Source organism: Lutjanus erythropterus, chromosome 21 (genome assembly GCF_056507025.1).
Source record: "Lutjanus erythropterus isolate fLutEry1 chromosome 21, fLutEry1.hap2, whole genome shotgun sequence".
Taxonomy (NCBI): Eukaryota; Metazoa; Chordata; class Actinopteri; order Lutjaniformes; family Lutjanidae; genus Lutjanus; species Lutjanus erythropterus.
This window is the reverse complement of record NC_139337.1, coordinates 25,145,350-25,168,944: the sequence shown is the minus strand read 5'-3', so window position 1 is coordinate 25,168,944 and position 23,595 is coordinate 25,145,350. Positions and strand designations below refer to the sequence as shown.

The 23,595-nt window shown below is 37.5% G+C and overlaps 2 protein-coding genes and 1 long non-coding RNA gene across 6 annotated transcripts; all 3 read right to left on the bottom strand.

Annotated features, from left to right (window-relative positions):
• Window positions 1-628: 628 nt before the first annotated feature.
• On the bottom strand, window positions 629-2,008 carry LOC146307730 (uncharacterized). Its single transcript, XR_014772696.1, has 3 exons — window positions 1,350-2,008; window positions 1,108-1,191; window positions 629-766 (listed from the first exon to the last, which is right to left on the bottom strand). It is a non-coding gene; the product is annotated as an uncharacterized LOC146307730 (long non-coding RNA).
• Window positions 2,009-2,315: 307 nt separating this feature from the next.
• LOC146307729 (ADP-ribosyl cyclase/cyclic ADP-ribose hydrolase 1-like) lies at window positions 2,316-3,991 on the bottom strand. The gene is made up of 5 exons (XM_084747063.1): window positions 3,750-3,991; window positions 3,434-3,560; window positions 3,206-3,341; window positions 2,842-2,924; window positions 2,316-2,453 (listed from the first exon to the last, which is right to left on the bottom strand). Exons 1-5 carry the CDS (start codon window positions 3,890-3,892, stop codon window positions 2,331-2,333), a joined length of 612 nt encoding a protein of 203 aa, XP_084603189.1. The 5' UTR covers window positions 3,893-3,991; the 3' UTR covers window positions 2,316-2,330.
• A 430-nt stretch (window positions 3,992-4,421) lies between these two features.
• On the bottom strand, window positions 4,422-21,863 carry LOC146307728 (ADP-ribosyl cyclase/cyclic ADP-ribose hydrolase 1). 4 transcript variants are annotated; one of them, XM_084747059.1, is made up of 10 exons: window positions 21,524-21,863; window positions 21,304-21,427; window positions 19,620-19,746; window positions 19,393-19,528; window positions 18,662-18,715; window positions 17,062-17,144; window positions 16,889-16,962; window positions 16,705-16,797; window positions 15,462-15,548; window positions 15,107-15,299 (listed from the first exon to the last, which is right to left on the bottom strand). In XM_084747059.1, exons 1-10 carry the CDS (start codon window positions 21,630-21,632, stop codon window positions 15,200-15,202), a joined length of 987 nt encoding a protein of 328 aa, XP_084603185.1. In that variant the 5' UTR covers window positions 21,633-21,863; the 3' UTR covers window positions 15,107-15,199. The 4 variants fall into 4 exon arrangements, with proteins under 4 accessions (XP_084603187.1, XP_084603188.1, XP_084603185.1 ...); XM_084747061.1 differs by lacking the exons at window positions 15,107-15,299; window positions 15,462-15,548; window positions 16,705-16,797; ... (3 more) ...; window positions 19,393-19,528; window positions 19,620-19,746 and adding exons at window positions 4,422-4,753; window positions 4,832-4,915; window positions 5,091-5,177; ... (2 more) ...; window positions 9,621-9,756; window positions 9,870-9,996 and having other exon boundaries at window positions 21,524-21,807; XM_084747062.1 differs by lacking the exons at window positions 15,107-15,299; window positions 15,462-15,548; window positions 16,705-16,797; ... (5 more) ...; window positions 21,304-21,427; window positions 21,524-21,863 and adding exons at window positions 4,422-4,753; window positions 4,832-4,915; window positions 5,091-5,177; ... (4 more) ...; window positions 10,934-10,982; window positions 12,345-12,604.
• Window positions 21,864-23,595: the final 1,732 nt, after the last annotated feature.

The window sequence follows — 23,595 nt, the reverse complement described above, 5'->3', positions numbered from 1 at the left end:
ATCCATCAGATCTTCTGCAGCTGCTCTCCTGCTCACCTGCACCCAATCTCCTAATCAAGACACTGCAGCATATACCTCAGCTCAGACGTCCAGACTCTGCCACATCGTTCAGTCTCCTTTGTGGTACAGACATCTAGGCTCTTGCCTGCTAAAGGTTTTGTTAGTGTCAGCCTTGTCTTCGTCCTCTGCCTCCAGCTCCTTTGCCTGCCCTGCTCAGCCCTCTGCAGCCTGAACCCTGTTTGTCTCAGCCAAGCCTTCGGACAACCTTCAAAAAGCAACACATGATAAACTGTCTAAACCTCTCTCTGTCTCCAGGCTGTGCTCGTTTTTTGGGTCCAATATTGAATGGTTACAACATTCAAAGCCTTTTTGTCATCACAAAGTTAGAAGTTAGATCTTCAGTTGAACATAATCTGACAGCAGGACTGATATTTTAGCCTGCAGGACATTATATTAGTCCAGAAACCAAGATTTATTTATTCTTTTAAGACATGAAAATTTGATCCAGACCCTTTTGTTTAGTTGTCATATGGTGAATGTATATAAACAGACAATGCAGACTCTTCAGGTCAAACAGAACTATGAGCACAACAATAATTTAATTTACACCACATGTAATAAGTCTGTAATGAATTTGCTGAAAAGAAGTCAAAACCAAGTGAAGAGAGTGGTCGTCTCACGTAATCTGACATTTTAGTCAGTCATCTTCAACAAACAAGCTCCGCAGCCCATATTTGTATACGAGGCACACTCCTTGATCCGAGATCTGAGAGACAAAATAAGAAGAAGTTAATCTACTGTGTCACAAACATGCAGTAAATGTATACATGGGAATTTTCTACGACTGCTCAGTTATGCTTATAGATATACATTGTGGTCGTGGTCAAAGTTGAGATATGTTTGCCGTCATGGTTAAAGTTTACTGATGGACGTCTGCTGCTCTGAGTCAAAGTCACGTGCTCTGTTATCCTAATCATCCACTCTGACATCCATTTTATCAGCTATATAATTTACTAACAAAGAGATAAGCAAAGGTCGCTGTAAGAGTCTGAATGAATGACCAGTGCTTGAGGACCGTCTCTACTCTCACACACATGCTGTACTTACTCTGGTACATCCTTGCAAGTAAAACCAACTCCTGGATTGACGCTGTTCTTTAAAGTCTGTAAATTCTGAGAGGTGCAATTTGACCTAAGTCAGAGAAATACAGGAAAAGAAAGCTTTAATGTTAATTTGCTTGAATTGCTGCCAAAACAACCACTGCGCATACAAAATTTAGAAAGAGTAAAAAAAAAAAAGTAATGTGGAAAAAACTTGATGTAAAACAAAAAAAAAAAGGTAAAACATACTTGGGTCCGTTGACCAGAATTGCATTCAGGTGTGTCACTTTAGGGGACGTGAGTCTCTTCAGCTCAACACTTCCAAATGTGCTACCAGCAAAAAAACAAACAAAACAAAAGGACAGAACTTAGAAAGATTATATTAGTTCATTTTAAAATGTAGCTCTTACACAAAGCAGCATTCGAGTAACTAACTCAGCAACCCACTGGATATTTTTTATTGAGCTGGGAAGATCTGCTCTTAGACCATCTGGAACTCTATAAAACACTAAAAATCAATATTCTGGTATCACTATGTGAATCCAGATCCATGATCAATAACCACGTTTTACTAATCTACTTCATTATGAGCTATTTAAGAAGCATTTTCTTTTAAGCTTATTGTTGTGTGCAGGTACACGTCGTCACAGTCTGGTGTTAAAAGAACAAACTGTTTAGCACAAAATATTAACCTGTTCTGGATGATCGATTTCACCAGACAGTGATGATATGTCCAATATGTGATGAATATCCAGTAGAAGGTAATAATCTTGGTGCATTAAATCAGTGATTGATTGAGGTAGATGCATCCTTTTTTTTTTTTTACTATGCAGCGGTAATTATGGAGCTGACTTTTTCCAAATAATGTCAGATAAAATAAATACGTGTCTCTCATTATTTGTGCTTTCCAGAATAACGTATTCAGATTCAGGTGCGGCCCTAGACAGGTTTACAAGGTGTGTGCACATTTTTCTTCTAGGGCACTGCAGTTAATCCGCAGGTCATAAAAATTAACGTTCTGATTAATGGCAGATGGGTTACAAGTGGGTGAAAAAGGGCGACGTGTCTCCCTGTACACACAGACAGGATTGGTCAGGATCTGATAAAACACTGCCTCAGCATTTTATTTGTAGAGCTGCGTTATGCATGTTATGTGTCCTAAGCGAGACTGTCAAAATGTTTAGGTTTATTAAAATAACACACCGGTAGAGAAAATTAAATTTCTTCTTATCATAAATAAATGTTTGTAAAGTGTTCAGAAAAACTTCGACGTGCTAACCTGTTGGGATAAAATGGGTTTTGTAGTGATCCGTCCAGCATGACTGCGACTTCTCCACAGGCATATTCTGCAAACTAGAGACATGAAGACATTAGGGTTAAGACATGTACACATTATTTCTGGACTACAGGTCCAACACAGCTCACTGAAGAGAAAAACAAAAAAACACTAAGTAAGATTCTGACAATTTGTCTTTGTGCACTGATGAGGCAACACAGTGTTCGCTGCTGACTTATTTTATATCTTCCTTACATTTTAACATTTTTATGGTTAAGTTCTTCAGTTCAGCCATCTTTAAATGCTTTCTTTAAGTTTGGGAGAGCCTGTGATTTTGGTTAAATACTCACAAAATCAGCACATCTCATGCTTCCTGTCATGTGTTTCTGTGGCCTGGTTATTTTGCTCCTCTTTCTCTCCTTATCCTAACCCTAACCCTGCTGATTTTTCTTGTCGGGCGCTTACTTCAGCCGAGGCTTTGTCCCAGAATGAGCCAACAGGGTTGTTCTCACAGTCATTGAATCCTGGGCAGTTGGTGGTGTACGTTTCTAGAACAACAACACAGATTCAGTGGCTTTCGGACCCTGGGCGGTCGGCTGTGAACGTTTCCAGAATATAACACTTTTTACGCAGTGACCATATTCAGAAACATCAGTTTTGTTTGTGTAAAGTAAGTTTCTTCATTCACTTATCTGCAGGATTGTCTTGCAGCTACTGTTTTTTAAAAAGTATATTCACACGTGTCACGTTGCTTTTCTTCTGTCATATTAAACAAACTAAACTGCTAAATATTAAACTTTTTTATCATCCAGCATCTGAAGTGTCTTACCGTCACTTCCTGTTTTTCCACACCAGCTCAGGTCATCCAGGGTGTATCCCAGCAGAGTGTTCTCCAGGGTGAAACAATCCTTATTTTCACTTGTGTACTCGTGGACCAGACCTTTTGTCTTGCTCCAGAGCATCGTCTGACAAGAAACAGTTGATATCACATTGTTTGATATATTAATTCTAGATTGCTCTGATTAATGTGCAAGAGGATGTGATTGTTGATGTTTACTTTGTTGCATGGATGTTCGAAGGGGACCAGGGCCATTAATTCCTTATAGTCTTCCACATGAACGCTACAGGGTGGCTTCCCAACGTAGGCTTTTTTAAATGCAGTGAATATTTTTTGACATTCATCTCTGAAAAATAAACAAAAGCACACATTATCTAAACTGTCATATGTCTAAAATGTCTCATTTCCTATATATTAAAAGCAACAGGTCATTGGTACCAAGCACACATTAGTTTGTTCAGTCACTGCTGTACTATTAAACTTAATATACCAAACTTAAAAAGTTTCCAAAGTATATGAGGATCTGCAGTCTCACGTTTTCTTGAACCTCTCGCATCTGTCCATGAAAATGTCTTCGAATGATTCTCCAGGGAGCAGCACTGCCAGTGGAACCGCGATAATTATCACTAAAATCACTCCAATGCCTACAGCTATCCCTACATACAACAGCTTTGCCATGTTAAGAGTGCAGCTCTCTTCATCCAAAAGGTCTGAGGAAGATCTCAGACCTGCGTGTGGTTCGTTGTTATTAATCCAGAGCTGTTTTACACAGTGTGGCCGCCAAAGTGCAAGGTACAAGGTCCGTTCTACTAAATCTGGTTGTAAAAGAAAAGTATTACACAACTTAAATTGTGAGAGAGCTGCTTATCTAGTCAATAAATATTTAATCAATTATATAACAAAAGTAATATATGGTCAAAATTCCACTGATTAGCTTTTGAAGGTTTTCCTCTGCAGTTGTCTGCTGGCTCAAATGTACTTAGATTTGTCTTTTTCTTTTGGGTGGTTCCTGTAAAATGTGTTTCGTTATCTCATAAAATATTTTAAATCAAAATGATTTCACACAGGCAGTCATTACCACACTTTCGAATCCAAAAATAGTTTATTTAAAAAACACATTCTGTCACCATGTAGGAGTGAGATGGTCAGTAGTTAGAAAGCAGCGCTGGTATTTTACCCTACAGTACATGACTTTTTTTTTATCTACTACAGCTCTTTTACACTCGATAAAACGCTTCCCCATAACACCCATAAACCTTTCAATAAAAGATACAAAAATGCATTATCTTACTGTAAAAATATATCAATGACATTTATATAAAAAGACACATTTTAAGTGAAACTGGTCTCAGGTACAAAAATAATTACATTTGCAATAAACTGTAAAATAAGACATCATTTCATTCACAACATCAGACAGATATCTTCTGTATGGCTGGTTATTGTTGTGTCTGATCTCGTCAGATTTAGTTCACATGTCGTCACCAGCAGGCGCCGCAGGGTTTCTTTGGATCAGAGCTGCAGGCCTTGATCTGAGCTCTGCAGAGAGACACAAACAACATGCAGTCAACAAACTGTGTGAGGACAGAAACAAACATGCAAACACGCTGTACTCACTCGGCCACTTCCTTGCAGTTGTATTTAATCCCTTTATCCAGCTCTTTCTGTAAATCCTTCAGAGATGCAGTTTTGCAGTTTGAGCTGAAGAGGGCACCGAAAAACACACCTTTAGCATCAATTTTTCTGTTATAAGTTTTCCATTTCTGTATATTTGTGTGTTGTACCTGAAAAATTAACTACCGTGAAAGAACATTTATGTGCTTATCAGACTGAAATTTAACAACAAAAAAGGACAGCAGTGTTGCAGAAGTCTTACACAGAGCTCTTCTGTGTGACCAGAACAACATTCAGGTTCTTCACGCTGGCGGACTTAAATCTCTTCACCTCGATGCTCCCAAAAATACTGACAAGGACAAGAAAAGAGAGATAGAAAACTGTGAAGGACAAAACATTCACTTAAATGCAGTAAGTACAGAGCTACAGAGCATCTTAATATTTTTTCCACTTGTATTTTCAAAGGGAAATTGATCACAGAATTAAATCCCGAAAGAATCAGCAGATATCTAAATGAGTCAGAGAAGAAACGTGATGATTTAAGGCTGCAGTTTGCTCAAAAATTCACTCAGTTTTAGAAAATAATTGATATCATATTTAATGTAATCCACAAAAACAGTCTTATAGCAATGAAAACGAACTCAGAGCTGTGATTCAACAATCATCTTCCTTAGTGAGAAGATACTGTAAATATCATGAGACTTACTTGAACTGAAATAATTAGTCTTACAACAGAAAATGAAATAACACTTTATTGACTCAAGGATAAATTAATGGAGAAAATAATCTGGAGATTAACTGAGAACAAGTTGCATTCCTACACTGCAAAGTTTGTGGACATGATGTCCAGTAGGTGGCAAACTTCACCGTTTGACTTGCAGCAAAGACAGAGACAGAGACAGAGACAGCAACCATCATGTCTAGAACATTTTCCCTGCACAAAGTCTAACCAAAGCTTTCAGGATCACTTTAAAAATAACTGAACAACAGGACCTCATTATTTTTTTTTTATAAATAGGTAACAATGAAAAGACAATGGTGTGGCTTTCTTGTGCTGTTTCTTAACAAACCACAACACAGACATGGCAAAAGAACAAGATGCATAGGAAGAGTATCAATTTTTATCTTTAGTATCGCTGTCGAAATGTTTGGTTTCATGAAATGATATTAGAAAATGGATATTTCTTCTCTCAATGTTCTGATTAAAGCCATAAACAAAGTGCAGGGCAGCTTACCTCGCAGGACTGAATGGTGTGGCGATGGATCCGTTTAGCATCGCTGTGACGTCACCACAGGCAGCCTCTGAAAACTACAGACATGAAGATGGTGTTAAAGACAATATATACTTAGGAATTAGATTACAGACAGACTTCAGCTTCCTGAAAGACACAACCTAACTATTGGACTGTATCTTTTGGTTTTACTGACAATCTTGCCATCATTTTAGGGATCACTTTTTCAATGCAGCTATAAGAATTCAGTGAAAATCTGTCTTTTAATTTGCTTTGATCCACCCTGAGGTGCACTATACTTGTTAAATCTGCGAGCAAACAAACATTTCCAGCCACAAAACAAGACAAAGTCCTTTCAACTGCTGCCCTCACACTGATTTACTCTCTGATAAAGGTTGGAAAACAATCAGGTTGTTTAGAGGAGCTTCCCACACAAGGAAATATTACACCGAGGAGATAATAAGAGGGTGAGCAGCAACACATTCCAAACATAACAACAACTCACTGATGAGTTCACAAGTAGCAACACTGGTTGAAGTTGTGTGCAGCAATATTCGATGATATAATTTTATCCAGCAACAACTGATCTGTAATAGTATTACATTTGCAAAACATCTTTTCCTGTACTGGATATATTTTTATGCATCTTTCTCTAACTTTGCGGCACTGCAGTATTCTCAGCACGCCCTCTAGTGGTTGAAGTTGTCATGCTGAAGAAACGTGCTCCCCAGTGTTGCCAGATGGAAAATTAAGCAATATCATGCTGTGACTTTAAAAATGATCATATTTTAACAAAATTATCCCGTCAAAATAAAAGCCCCAGACTGTGTCACTGCTCTACCGGCTGCAGTTGTGGTTTTATGCCATTTTTTTAAATGTCAAAATTACCTTCTGCCTTTTTTTTTTCTGGAAAATTACGGTACAAATATGATAATTATCATAAATCTGGCAACGCTGATGCTCCCTGACATCACTGTCAGGTTTAGTTACAGGTGCAACTGACAAACTCACTGAAACAATGCTTTTCAACTTGAATTTAATCTTAAACACATATCAGTTTCACTGAAAATACACACATGCACGCAGCTTTTTTTAATTCTGTGCCACTTAAACAGTAGTATTTTTAAGATAAATCACCTGTAAGTCAGTAATCATGTCTATTTTGTGTTTATTGAGTGCTGCATATCATTCTTAGCATGCATTAAAAATATAGAAAAAGTTAAGGACACAGTATTGACATGTCAGCACCTTTTAAGCAAACAGTAGCTCATTTCACACCCTGCAGTTGTCACTTGGAGTCGTGTTTCTGGCCTCCCGGTGAATGTAAGTCTAATATTTACTCTGTTTAATCTCTTTCTGCTGTTTGGTTCTGAGCAGGTAGTGCACAGTGGGTTTAAAGAGCTTTTTCAGCTATGAACAGCTAAACAATGAGCTGAAATTCACTACGAAGCCCAGTAAAGCTGCAGATTGGAGAAGTAATTCTCCTCTGTTCTTAACGAAGATTTGACAATTTGTCTAAACCTTCAAAGATGATGTGAAGTTTGCCTCATATCACACCAACTCTGCAGCTTTCGAAGTTGTCAGCAGTTAATGTGAATCTGTGCATTAAAGGGATAGTTTGGATCTTTTGGGTTTAGGTTGTATGAGGTACTTATCCATGGTCAGTGTGCAGAAGATGGAGGTTAGTTTGATCTCAAATTGGAGAAGCAGCAGGTGTAGTGGTGTAGGAAGAAAAGCTATGCACTGCTGTGGACAGGGTCAGCAGCAACACATATTTTAGCCAGTTAAAAAAAGGCAGACCCAAAAAAAATGTAGATTTCGTATCGATGAGGAGGAGGACAATATGCATTTAGTCCTGTTGCTGCATCTTTCTGGTAGCAGGTGGCAGATTGGTTAGCAATCCTCCTTTACCTTTATCCCACCTTAATATAATTTGAGGTTTTCTGGAGGAAAATACACTACTGAATACTGTTTGCTCCTTTGCAAAGTTTATATATTTAACTTTTAACTTTAATATATTTTAACTTTAAGTGTTTTTTAGTTTTATGTCTAACACTTTGCTTATTTTACATGCTGTTCTGAGCTGTTTTATTTTAGTCATTTTGTGTTTCTGCACCCAGACAAACCAAAGCGGGGCTCCTCTGAATGTGTGGGTTGCCACTGCTCGCTGAGGAGAGAGCTACGCAATGTGGCTCCATGGAGACCAGCACAAAGCCTCATTGATGAAGAGCCCGGCAGAGTGGCCTTTTTCTTCTCTGCTCCCCATCATGATCACTTATATTCAGGAGAGATTTGCCTCACCTTATGCTCCAGATGTGTGTTATTTTAACCACTGCTTGATGCAGTAGTAGAAAACTAGTGAATTCTTGTTGTTAACTTACAGCAACTGAGACTCTGTTCCAAAAAGAGCGAACGGGGTTGTTCTCACAGTCTGCCCATCCTGGGCAGCCGGACGTGAGTGTTTCTAGAACGACACAAAAACATGCAACACTTTTTCTTTTTGCCATTTCAGTGTAGTTGGTGATGTTTTCGTGACTGTTAGCAGGAAACAAAAACAGAAACATCAGGACATCACATACCAGCAACAAGACATAAAACTGATCAACCTTAATGCATAAAATCATAGAATCATAAAAACATGTTTTGGGAGTTAAAGAAATTGTTCAACATTTTGGGAAATGCACTTGCATTTGCTTTCTTACCAAGATTAAGGAGAATATGATATTTAGTTGAGATGATCAATACCACTCTCATGTCTGGTCTTTAAATGTGAACCTACAGCCTGCAGCTGGTTAGCCTAGCTTAGCATAAAGACAGGTAGAAAGCGAGCCTGGTCACAACAAAGGTAACAAAATATTTTACCGGCACCTTTAAAGCTCACTAATAAATATGTCATATACAAGATACACAAATGAGAAAGCAAATGTGTAATTCCCAGAATATCAAACTGTTCCTTTAAGAATAGCCTCTGGAAAAGTTCTGTTACAGAACCTAGCTGCACTAATACTTTTTAGTCTTTCTTTAAAAAAGGCAGGAAGTTGAAAAGATGTTTGGCAGGGAGAGAGAAATCTTTTTTTTCTTGCAGCCAGGGGATTTAGCAAGGGGTGGCAGATGATTTTTGATGGTGTTTCTACAGCTGGGGTGTCGTCTTACCGCACACTTACAGCGAGGTGAGAACAGCTTCATGTAATATGTGAACTTTTTATGTGCCAAGTTTTTTATCTCTTTTCTTGTTAAGGTCAGATTAGGAACTGTTAGTTATGGGCTTAACAAAACTTGACATGACTTGACATGCTTTAAGAGAACAGGAACCCTTGGCCTCCCAAATAACACGTCTGGCATTTTACATCATCCCTCTGATGTCGAAAAGGTATGCAACACATGAGCACATGCAAGGTGCTTAAATGGTGACAAACACATTTCAGGTTGCTGCCACAGATCATTGAAAACATGTTTTTAGATGTCAGATAACACAAATTTACATACAGTTACAAAAAGTTAACTAAGCTGCACCAAATTTAACCCAATTATGAGGCTGTCTTTTTCCTTAAAAGTCTTACCGCTGCTGCCCTCCTTTCCACACCAGGTCAGATCATTCGCCACAGATCCCAACACAGTGTCCTCCAAAGTGACAAAACAATCTTTCTTCTCAGTGAATTCATGGACCACATCCTTTGTTTTGCTCCAGAACATCATCTAAACAAAAAAAAAAGTTCATATTGCATTGTTAAATGTGTTATTCAGCATTATAAAAGAAGTCTGGAGTGGATAATGTGCACACAGAAAGTGTTGTGGTGAGTGATCTTTACTCTGTTGCATGCAGGTTTGAAGGGGGCTGCAGCAATGAAGGGGTCGTAGGCTTGCATGGGAACTTTACAAGGGTCCCGTCCGACGTAGGCTTTTTGAAATTCAGCCCATACCTTCTGACAGTCATATCTGAAAAATAGATGACAGTAGATGTGCAATAATTAGTTATTAATTATCAAATATAATACAGAAAAAAGATCATTTAGAAACAGCTTGTTCATTACATTGCATGCACAGTGGAGACACAGTGTACAAACAGAGAGTGCAGACAGAAGGCCAGTCCTTTAATGATTGATGAAAAGTGGCACGCCGACCAAACCTTGGGCTAAACTCCAACTTTCAATTGAATTTTCTTAACAGTACTCTTCCAAGGTAGAAGCACTTATTGTTATTACACCTCTCCCAAATTATTAACACAAATGTGAGTCACTGGTACTTGCCAAGGTTGCTAAAACTTGCTGGCACACACTCGCACATTCCAGTTCATAAAACCACAACTTCTGCATTTCCATGGAAATTGTCATTCAAAGTACACTCAGCTAAAACTAATGGGACGGTCATGCAGTTAATCTAAACCTAATTCAACTGTTTTGACGTTATGATTATTTTCCAGGCTGCTGAACTGTGCTGCATGATACAGAGGTGTTTCTGTGATTTAGACTTCCCTCGTTAATATGAACCGAATGGAGAAACCAACAGAAACGCCCGTCAGCATGACGCACTACAATTTAACAGCACCACAAGTTACATCCTCTTTCAAAATGACCAGGAACTTGAATAAAAGTTGAACATAAACCTGTATTTAAATCCTTTTCTTAAACAAATTTATGTGAGTAATATCAGTAAAATGTATAAAGTGGCAAAAGTAAAAACACTTTTTATGCACTTAATCATAATTGTAAAAGTACTAAATATTGGAGCTGATCAAAATTGTGAATATATATTAAACATATCATTATATTCCAAATTTTATTATTTTCAGTCTCCAAGCTGTGTGAGAAAACAGTTTGGCAATAAACAATATTCTTTACATAAACATAAAATATAATAAAATAAAATCTCTTACCCTTTGAACTTCTCACATCTTGAAATAAAAGTTGTCTTGATGTCGCCGGCTGCTGTTATCACCCTGAGCAGAAGAAAATCACTGCTGCATTAATGTGCACATTGCATTTTACTGCTGGAGATGTTTAACGCCGTGCTAATTTTAACTCATTTGTATCGGCGGCTGTATTTAGACATTTGCAACAACAAGAAAATCTTACTGTCAATATTCAGAATTTTCTGCTACTTTATGCTTCCACTCTATTGAATTTCTTAGTGAAAGATTGTACTTTTTTTCCTCTATATTTATTTAATAATTTCACTTTGCAAATTCATATTTTTAGTACAAAATATAACCAAACTATAATGAACAATTATGATGTGTTATTATACATTAAGCTACCCAACAGCCAAATTAGTGCGCTTTTAAACTAATTTAATTTATCACAATCTGATTTTTTTTTAAATGATTCCAATAACTGTTAAAGTACTGAATACTGGAGCTGATAATCAGCCAGGCTGATAATTGATCGACTCTTGTTGGGTAGATTAATCATCAATTCATCATATTCTATAAGATTATCATATGTGTAGTGTTGCTGTCCTGTGGAAACTAAAAGTCAGAAAAACAGTCCTGCTTTCATCTTTTTGACAGCACATTTTCCAGATAATCCAAGGTTGTTTTAGCTTCAGAAATAGGAGAATTTTCTCAATCCATAAAGGATTATTAAAAAAAACAAATCAAACTTAGACATACGGTTTTCACCATACAAGAAAATTAGGGGGGGAAAAAATTAAATCTGAAAAGTAACTGGAGCTGTCAGAGGAATGTAGTATAGAGTAAGAAGATCAATATTGCCTCTAAGATGTAATGGAGTAAAGTCACATAAAATGAAGACACTCGGCTGAGTTGTTGAGTCTGCTGTTGACCTGACTTCACCTCCTGACACAGATTAGAGGTCAGTGAGCAAAACTTTCAGTTTAATCAAAGTAAAGTAAAATAAAATAACATATTATTTAAAAAAAAAAACAATTAAAGAAATATATATTTTTTTGCAAAAGCTGGCTTGAAAATCTCCAGTACCATTTTTTCAGACCTAATATGTTATGTATAATTCATCTATAGACATTAAATAGATATATATTTTTAAATAAGTTAATCCATTGATTTATCCAGTCATTTTCAAGAAAAGTAACAAACACCTTGTATTTTTATTTAGGTAAATGTGATTCCGTCAATGCTCGACTGCATTAGTTTTAGCAAGATATACCAAATAAAACTGTGACTATATATTAAACATATATTCCAGATTTAATTATTTTCAGTCTCCAAGCTGTGTGAGAAAGCAGTTTGGCAATAAACGATATTCTTAAAATATAATAAAATAAAATCTCTTACACTTTGAAATGCTGAGTCTCTGAAGTACTAAAACTTGTATAGGTGTCGGTTGTCTTTCTGAGCGTCAGTCCCAACACCAGAGCCAGGATGAAAATGAGGAGCAGCAGGGCGAGGACAATAAAAATCACCCAGCGTTTTATCTTTTCCTTGTTGCGAGGACGAAACGTTCCCCTCTCCATTTCTGACCCTCTTAAAACAATAAAAACTAAAGCCAAACTCTTGCTTACAGTCAAACTGTCACCTTGTTTGTTGTCAACTTGTCACGGAGACGTCGCTCGCGCTCTCACGTTTATTTACGGAGGAGCGCGCGCACGTGCACACGTGCGCTGCATGTGGTCCTATCAGGATCCGTATCTGTCGGTGAAGTTCCTGAAGTGGAACAACAACTCAAACCGTGTGGAACAGCAAGAGCACAACAGTGCAGAGATTTTACCAAGCTGAAGTATAAAAGCTAAATACATCAAAATATAGTTCAGGAAGTAAGTAGTAAAGTAAAGTAAAGTAAAGTAAAGTAAAGTAAAGTAAGGGAGAGTGAGGCATCTTGTCACACAGGTAAGTTGTCACACTGGTCCTGTGTCCAACACCAGAGGGCACTATCTGAAAAAAAATCTAAAAGATCAGTTCCAGGTCTCACTGTTCTGAAGTAATTTTGCTCTTGACATGCAGCGTATGTCAACTGTAACCTGAGAATAACATCCATGTTTTTCAAACATAAAAGTTAAACCATGCAGCACTATTTATAAAATTAAACCTTAATATGTAAGTGTGTTGAATTATATTATTTATTATTATTTGTGCAGACAACAGAGCAGGAGAGAAGGGGTGTATTGTGACAACAAAACCAAAGTTCTGCAATAAGGGTTGCAAACGGGTTCTTCCTGAAGAGCTGAGGTTCTACCTGGATTTGTTTGCTTCTGAAGAACCCTTTTTTGAGGACAGGGTTTGCATTAAGAACCCTTTCCATCCAAAGCACCATTTTTGGAAGAAAGAGTTCTTTGAGGATTGTTGAAATCCTGAAAGCACTCTTTTGTTCTTTGAACCATAATATAACATGGTACTTCGTAGAACCTCTTCAGTGGGTTCTAGATAAAAACCCTTGGAGTATAAAAAGGTTCTCGGTAGAACCCCCTGAATGTGTTCTAGATAAAGCCCTTGGAATATAAAAAGATTCTCGATAGAACCCCTTGAGTGTATTCTAGATAAAACGTGGAATATAAAAAAGGTTCTGGATAGAACCCCCTGAGTGGGTTCTTGCTCGCCCCCTTAGAAGGTGAAAAGAGGAGCAGGGTTCGGGGTGGAACCATTACACCATAGGAGGGTTCTCTGCAGAACCTCTCATACAGTTCTGGGTGAAACCTTTCACTGATGGTTCTAGGTGTAACCCTTTATGTTTGGTTCTATGTAGAACTCTGAAAGGGTTAATAACAGGGTCTGCCAGGAACTGAAAAGGGTTCTCCCATGGGAACAGGCAGGTATATAATTTCAGTTAGAAATACTGAATTGTTTGTTTTGTGCTGACCCTGATTAGTCAAATTTATATTATTTACATTTATATTTGTGTAACATCTAAAAATTATCATTACTGTAGTTGTCCTCTTCTGTTCAGTGTCATTCAAGAAGCAGAAAAATATACTTGTGGTTCAGACATAAACAAGTTTAAAGCCCGTCCTTTCTTTCCTTCATTTCATTCAGACTCTGATCTTTTTAAAAGCTGGCTGCTTTTACCTTTTTGTATCAGGCAAGTAAGTGATTTAATTACAGGAGCTGTTACAGTAGCTGAGTGAAATTAATGCAGTTTCATCAGTTACTGACGGATGGTTGTGAGCTATAAGTAAAGGGTCATGCAAAAGACAGTCGTGTGCATGTTGAGAAATGCTGGAAGATCAAAACTAAAGGTTAACTATTCCAGTAAACAGGTTCTTCATCTCTGTTTTGCAAGAGGTGTAATGACTTAGTGATCCACTAATACATGTGTATAATTTGGCGGATGTGTCCTGCTCTAATTCTCTTGTACCATAATAAATGACAAGTTCAGTGTTAAGAATGTTGCGGTTCCGAGTTCAAATCAGGCCGAGGCTCTGATATTCCTGGGAACTACCTTTTGTGAAACAAAGAAAAGCAAACAGGTCAAGTGGCGCACTGTATCCGTGTGGGTGTGTTACAGCCTGAGGGTTGATGCTCATGAAATGTGAACACACCAAACAAAACTTATCAAGGAACCAAAATGTCAATAATTCATGAGTGAAAAAGCAAACAAAAACATAATCAGTTATGTCAGCCTATTAAAATATGAAGTAATATTTCAGTTTATTGAAACTCTTATCTGTTCTTGATCAGGGCCTGCAGAGTTTCTACTGTGACCTTTAGTCCCGTAAACACTGTCAGTGAGAGAGGCATGGCCAGATATAGCTGTTATGAGGTCCAGGGGCAAAAAATAACATGCTGGACTAAGCCCCGCCCTCCTGAGCTACTGTTGCTACACCTGTCAGGCTTTCCATTCTCGTGCTGCACATGCGCCACACTTACAGTGATAATGGTGGCGGATTTTCAGATTCTGACATACGCTGCTTTTATACTGGGGACAAATGACCCATCTTGAGGTCTTTATCATGTCAGCTGATATTCTGCTTTAGTGGTGCAGCCCCTCAACAAAAATATCTTTACATTAGCATGCAGCTGGTAGTCAAGTAGGAGCTTGGGCTTCAGAAAACATACATTTCCAAGAGCTATTCAGACCTGATCTGCTAATGAAATGGGATCAATAAAGTATGAGGCGTAAATAAAACATTCAAGGAATCTTTTGAGCAGCCAGTTTCATTTAATGCACCATGAATGAGCACAAGACTACAAAATAACAACATCGGAAAACACGATAAATCTGTGGGTGATTCAGTCAAATGTGAGGCTCCTTCTGTGTAACAGGCTGTTAGCACATGTTTGGCAGGAGGACTGTTTGGGGTTCTGGATGCACTGAAGGATCATCAGGGTCCTGTGGACAAATATTATATCTGTTACCCCAGGGTACTTTCATCAGGAAGTTCAGCATTAAAGCATGAACACCATCTGTCTCATACGTCTATCTGACCCTGTCAGGTCTGAAAGTGCTTCTTCCTTAACGTTCAATTTGTAGGATTTGCTGGACGCCACTTACTGGTCGTTGTCTGTGCAAGTCCAGCGGAAACCTCTGGACTGGAGGATTTGGATCAGGTCTACAATGGATCCTCGACTACATGATTCTCTGTAGAAGAGAAAAAGGTAACAGTTCATTTAAGGGGTCAAATTTCATGCTAAACAGGTGCTAATTAGCACATAATGACCACCATATAAACCCATCATTTACCCCTGAATTCACTCATTCCATTATTTCCCAATAAGCACATAAAAATAATTATTTCTTCAACATATTTAATGTAACTTTTTCCCAACTAGTTTCTGTTTAACTTCTGCTGATCATACCAGCTTAACTTACAAGTAGTTTCTGTCTAACTGTTGCTGAACAGCCTGAAAGAAAGCAAATAAGACTTTTTTTTTTTTTTTTTACACATATTATATTATAACTTGATTCTTGATTGTAAACTTGGATGTGTGTGGTAATTAATTTATGATGGCTTACAATAATAAAAAAAATAGTTTTAGGAAGTTTGTTTTACGGTTGCATGAGGTCAAATGAGGTCTGTATGTTATGTAAATGATATTTCATCTTAAACTACTGATATGTGGAGCAGCTATAGGAATCAGTCTGACTAAAGGAACAGGACACTGATTACAACTGTATAGAAAATAAAAACAAAAAAACCCTACTGAAGGTACATATCAAGTTATTTGCAAATTGTTACCTCTTTACCATTAAAATGTAGAGCCTGTAAAATAAAGTTTTATAGAGAAAAACATGGTACTTGATTTGTGGATGCAAACTTGTACCACTTCCTGATAAGTCACCATATATAAGCTGTAACTAATTGCAATATCAAGGTTGATTAATAAGTTCCATGGTTGCCAGGTTGTGAAAAATCCCTCTGGCAGATGTTCATCCTTTCTATTTGGTGTTAATTCAGCTTCATTTTCATAATACACGCATAAAACAAAACATAGCCTTGTCATTTCAAGCTGGTTAAAGTCATAAATGTTGGTGAGACAAGTTTTCCAGCCAAGGAACATAGCAGATGATTTTTTCATAACCTGGCAACCCATTATTTGTTCTTATTCACTATTTAGAACTGATAGAAAAAGCAATGGCATTCAGGGACAAGCCCCTGTGGTTGTTTTTACAGGAATCACGGAAGCAATAAGCGGTCACGCCATGTCGAGGCAGCTTTAAAAGCTCTTTATAAAAGGTGACTTAAGTTTTGCGTGACTGTAACATTTCACAAAGTATTAACTGTTTCAGTCCTCACATGTAGGGTCCCTCTAGGTTGGTCACCACCTTGATGTTGACATAATCCACCCTGCGTGGGTTCAGACCGTCCAGTTCAACACTTCCAAACATGCTGTGGGATTAAAAAAAGAAATATCTATATATTTAATATGTACTCAGCAAGCACCATTGCTAAAACATTTGCTTAATTAATTTGTTTTTACCTTTTTCTATTGAACGCATTGACAATAGACCCATTCAGTAATACAGTGATGTTGCCGCATGCCATTTCTGCAAACTAACAAATGGGTGGAGAAAATCACATGAGAGTTATATTCCACTGCTGGTTTTGGAACAGTATGTTGCATATAAATGATAAACAACTGTAGACACTCACATTTTGTGAGGCCTGCCTCCACAGGGAATACACGGGATGATTTCTACATGCTGACCACTCCGGACAAGAACTGAAATCAAAACCTGTGTGTCAAATTCACAGCTATCAGTTAAAGGACGGAGAGCATCGTCACCTTCATGACATTCAAACGAGACAGGAGTTAGTAGTGAGAAAAAACCTGTTCAGGTGTTGACATGCAGTTGGCAGGTTAATCAATGAGGACTACAACTCCAAAAAAAACTAAACAAAACAAAATCCTAAGGGTGTGACAAAACATTTGGGAGCACAGCTGCAGCTGCCTGAGCAATGTTTCATTCAAATCCCTTGTTATTATAGGTTTTATTTGAGTCACTTAACGATGCATTAACAGATTTTTTAGCCAGCGGGTAGAAATGAAAACACAATATTGATGAACTTTTAAGTCAGGGATTCTCAATAGTGGCTCTCAGAAAGATGTTTTGTAGTCCCTGAAAGTGACATGATATGCGTGCATCATATTTCAACCATTTTAGTACTTTAACTTTCAATATCCTACATTTAATACACTACTTTCTACTGTGTCAAACTCAGTCCCTCCAGGAAGTTGCGATCGCAACCTTGCAGTTTTGTCCAAATTCTGCAGCTTTCCCCCAAATTTGACCAATCCTCTGTGCTTCCACTCTGTTCTGCACCACCAAACAGCAGCCCCCCCGCGCTAACATTACACATGTACATCTCAGTGAACCGACTTAATGTTTTGTTTTATTATTCACTATTTTTTACAGGCACTGAAAAGCATTTGTCATTGCTATTATTCTGTGAATGTTAGATGCACTTTTTTTAAATAATTTTTGCTGTTTTGATGGTTCAAGCTCCAAAAAGATTTTTGGAAAGGTTAGTTTGAACACTCAGAGTTGTCTACAATTTTTAGTGAATTATACAAAAAAGGTGCAATGTTCCTTTGAAATTTCCATTTGGTCCTGCAATTTCATAGCAAAAAAAATGCCTAAAATCATCTCAACATACGATTTTTTAGAAAAGCTGCCGTGAAATCATTTTAGGCTGCAACAATCCCAAAAACAGGCCTGCGAATTCCTGGAGGGACTGGTCAAATCGAATGAAATATTAAACGTCATTATGAGAGCAATCACAAATCCTGCGACAGGCTCATGGGTTTTCTTGTGCAGCCCTCAGTCATCAAAACTTTGAGAACCCCTAATAATAACTTGATATATGGGGAACTTGTTGAAAAAGTGACTCTTAGATACATAGCGATTCTCTCTTGGAGGCTTATGAATTGTTGCAGGAGAGTCAATAATCTGCATTATAATTGCCTGTAATTGTTTTATATCTGGCCACCTGACAAAATAAGTCCAATATTCAATCTCTTTTAGCTCTTTTTTTTTGGTCTCTAGCAACTCCTGAAGGAAATATTTGGATCTTTAGCTGCTAAATGCTCCTAACTAACTAACTGTCTGTCTGCTGCCTGCTGTAATCACCTGAAAAAACAAACATCATTATAAGAGACCCATTTCATATTACAGCACAGTTGGTCATTTAACCCGTTATCAGTGTAAACATATTGATTTGTGCAGCTTTAAGGAACATATATGTATCTTACTTTTTCCCGGTGCCTTCCATTTATTGTGCACTCTGCATTTTATCTTGATATGATCTGGTAAATAATGAAAGGACATTGCAGATTCTCATGATCCATCATTACCATAAAAATATTGACTGTAACAGCTTTAAATATATACTTTAATATATAGTTTGTATTGCATTGTATTGTCTTTGTTTGTGGTATTCATATATAATGATAATACACAGTAACCAGCAGCACTGTGACTCACTAATGTTGATCGAAGCTAATTCTAACATTAAATGCATGAAAATATATATGACAGGGTTACTGTTAGTGGGCTCTATTAGCGATACCTCAAATGAGCCAAAATAACATATAACTTAGTTAGTAAATGATCACAGTTTTATTACATTGTACTTACGTTTTGTTTATGTGTTTCATCTAAATAAGTAAACTCGATTGAGTCCCTTTTGGTACACCGTGTCACAGGAAACAAATTCAGTTACAGCTAATGTTATATCATGATTGAGTTACTGCCGCGTTTCCCAACCTGGGGGTCAGGACCCCTTAAATGGTTCGTAAGATAAATTGAAAGGTTTGCGTGCTCATCTATTATACAGGGAAGAAGAAAATTGTTGTTCTGCTGCTTTTTTTTTAAGACATCAAAAGGCAGAAAGTTTGTGAACCACTGGGTTCTCCTGTGTTTCCCGCTGCTCTCCTCAACAAGCATTCTGTTTTAGTTGTTTCTGTATTGTTGAAAGATCTACCTGAGTCTTCCTCTTGTCCACACCAGATGAGGTCGTTGAACATGTAGCCGACCAGCGTGTCCTCCAGTGTCCAGAAGTGACGTGCGACAGCTGCGTAGCTGTGCATCAGTGTCCTGGTTTTACTCCAGAAGAGGAACTAAACAGAAGAGGAGGGAAGAGATTCTCCATCTGATGAGATTTCGGTGAAAAATTATGAATGTTATCTAATTTCCAAAGTTGTTGCTCACCCTATCACAAGGCCAGGTTTGTGGCATCGCATAAAACATCTGATGATAATCCTCCACCGTGACATTACAAGAGGACTGACGGACAACCGCCTCCTCAAACTGTCTCCAAATGTCCTCACAGTCATACCTGCAGGAGAAGATGAAATATATATTTATGGTTTTATGGCTGCAGAGATTAGTCAAACAATCATTCATAAGGCTGCAATTAACAATTACTTTCATTAGCGCTTGTGTCCACAACAGTCCAAGGTGATGTCTTTAAATGTCTTGTTTTGTCAGTCCAAAACCCAAAGATACACAATTTAATACAACAAGAAAAAGAGAAAAACAGGAATCTGGTAACACTTTATTTGGAGTGTTCATGAAACTGTCATTACACTGTCACAATAATGTCATGACACCTGTCACAAACATGTAGGGGTCTTGCATGTTTCAGCCGGTCAGTTATGTCATTTCTAATGTAAAGTTTACATTGTTTGAGATGTCTTTGTTATGACTTGACATAATCAGACTTAAAGAAATTGGTTCGACATATTTGTCTTGGTTAATGTCAACACATCTCAAACAATGTAAACTTTACATTAGAAATGACATAACGGACAATCATAAACATTCATAAAGACCCCTTCATGTTCATGCCAGGTGTTATGGCAGTGTAATGACAGTCTTATTTACACACTTTCAACTAAAATGTTACCAGAAATCTCCATATTGGAGAGGTTTAAAACTTGTGTGCCTGAAAATTTACTTTAATGATAAATACATTTTTGTGCCATATCAGAGTCAAGTGTTTCTGCAGAGGGAATTTTGGATAACCTGTACTACAGATATCAGAAAATACTTTCAACAGCCATAAAAAAAAAACATTGCTGTGTTTTTAGGAATAAAACGCCTTTGTAAAAATCTTCAGAGTATAGAGAGGAATAAAGCAGGAAAGTTTGGTGTATATAAGGGCTACTAAATTGGAAATTTCTGGCTCAGCGGATGAAGGCAATTAATGCAGCAGCTATAACAGTCTGGTAAATTCAGAAAATTATATCACTTTACTGTAATGCAGCATTTAAACGTAGGAAAACAAAACACTTATGCCATATTATGATATAACGATATTAAAAATCTAGGATGATATCTGCTCTCATATTTTATTTATTTATTTATTTTGTTTATTACACAGGAAAATATTAAAAGCAACATAATAAAAATCAGTTACAATTAATCGGGCCTGACTCAGTTAAAAACTGGTTTACAGCAGGTTCTTGTTCTGCAGCACATGGTAATAAACTTGATTAATACTGCCCAGCCCTATTTCAAAAGAAACTTAAACAAATATGACTAGATAATGAGTTAAGTTGTGTAACTACAAACTAGAATTTCCATCATCTTCTCACACAAAGCATATCAGTACAAGCCCTTGTTCCACAGTAACCTTCTTTCTTCCTGTGTCTTTTTTCCACGGAAGCACAGAAAACAAATAAAACTCATTCAGCATCACATCAAACAAGTGTTGTGACACTGGCTTGATAATTTCCGCGGTTCTTTAATATGCTGCTGGGGCCAAACAAACATTTACAGCTTTGGGCTTTCTGAGAAAATCAATTATTTCGGGTTTTTAGGCTCAAGTCACCGCTGTTCAGTGAGTCCCACTCGGGACTGGATGAGTAAACATCGCCGTAAAGTTTATTACCTCAAGCTGGGGTTAACTAGTGTGATATAACTGTAACACCTTCCAATCACAATGTGTTTAATGTTGGGGGTAGTTCCAAGCTGTGCCCTCAGTTGACCAGGGCAGAGCAGGAGAATAATAAACCCTTTGAAAGAACAGAAGAAAGGACACATTATCTTTCACATTTGGGAAGGGCACATCAAAAGAAAGAAAAAGAAAGAGCTGTGGAAATGTGACTTACATACTGTCACGCCGATCATTACAAAGGACGCAGATGTTTTAGGGGAGCTCATGACCGTGAGACCCTGGACCGCTTCATCGCACCTCAGAAAAGATGCGTGTTTGCACATGCCTCGATCCTCCTCGCTGCAGATCAATAGCAAAAAACACTGTCTATCAGATCTGGATTTGATTCCAGGCCAACAGGTATCATCATGGGAACTCGTGCGTTTGCTACTGAGTAACCGACTGGAATGTAGTTTTCTTGTGGCACGTTCAAAACTTCCTCCCACGTTTATTTTTTTTATTTTCTGCAGAAGCTGTCAAAACTGGCTGCTTTTCAAACACCCTGCAGGAGATTTTACAGCCTTCAGAAGAAAATACATGTTTTAGCATTTCAAGGAGGCGCACAACAGATATCGCTCACACTTACACTTAAAATACACAAATAAGACGTAGCAAGCTTGATTTTGTATCAGATTAGACAAAAACTAGAAGTAACATGTTCTTTCTGAGATATTAAACAAAAACAACAATACACTGTACACCCAACGGTACACCGACAAGACATAACACGGTATCCTTTGAATAAAATCAGACAAAAACTAGAAATAATACAGTTTTTGTTAGACAGTATGAGACCCTTATTAGACTTTATTATACTGTAATTTGGGACACATGACAACAGAACTGTACGACAAACTAAAATGTATTATTTCCCACTGATAGACCCTTACTAGAGGGTACTTTAGGGTACTTTACAATAGAACTGTACTGTAAACTAAAGTGTATTATTTCTCATGGTTAGACTCTTATTAGAGGGTAATTTTGAGCACATTACAACAGAACTGTGCTGTTAACTAAAGTGTATTATTTCCTACTTTATTAGAGTTTCTTAGAGCACACTTTAGGATACATTATAACAGAACTGTACTGTAAACTAAAGTGCATTATTTCCCACTGATAGACCTTTATTTGAGGGAGATTCGGGGCACATTGCAACAGATCTGTACTGTGGACTAAACTGCAATGTTTCTCACCATTAGACGTGTATTAGACATTCTTAGAAAAACATCAGGGACACATTACAATAGAACAGTAAACTAAAGTGAAATCACCTATGTGCTGCTTCCCCTATGTGTGAACTTGATCTTCATAGAAGTAAAAGAATATTTTGTTTATAGGTTGCTAATTACTCCTCTAAGTCTAATAAAGATCTAATAAAAGGTTTAATGCTGTCTGATAAATAACATATTTCTAGTTTTTGTGTAATTTGATACAAAGTCTGGCTTGTTAAGTCTTTTTAGTGTACCGTTAGGTGCAAAGTGTCTAATCAGGGTATAACCACTGACTAATAAAGAACACATTATTTCTAGCTTTTGTCTGATTTGATATAAAGCACGACTTGTTCTGTCTTATTAGTGCACAGTAAAATAAAGTGCAACCCACATTTCTTTTAAATTACAGTAGTTAGCACATCTAATTATAAAATATCATGTGAGTAAACCGGTGCACATGCCTAGTTTTGTAAGTCTGTGATAAATGCATGCTCACCATTTTTAATGCTGAAAGTTGTGCTGCTCCATGGCGTTGATGTTAAATACTTTGCTCCAGTCAGATTTCTGCCCAAATCGAGTCCCACTGTGGTGTGATCTGATGTGTGACCTCCTCGAAGGACTAATGGTTGTCATGCCTGCAGGGCTTGTCTTCATAGGTCAACAAACACAGCTCCTTCCCAACCCACAGAGAGATTCTTAAAGGAGGGATGAGACGTCTTTTTTCCAGTCTCCTCTCGCAAAAAGTAGATCCGCATGACTCCCATTATGGTGCCATTAAGAATGTCCACACATAGAGCGTGCGCTGTTCTCTGGGACATGGTACCATGGACACAGGACAATATGCATGTCTAAAAATCAGTATCATATTGAAGATAGTAGATAGCATGATATCCGACTGATCTGTCAACCCGTGTGACAGATACGTGTACTGTATTTTGATAAAAGATTGTCCATCTTCCCCTTTTTAAAAGACACACTAGCAAAAACCCTTGAATGATGGAATCTTTGTTGGTATTTTTAGTTCAGTTTCTTAAAC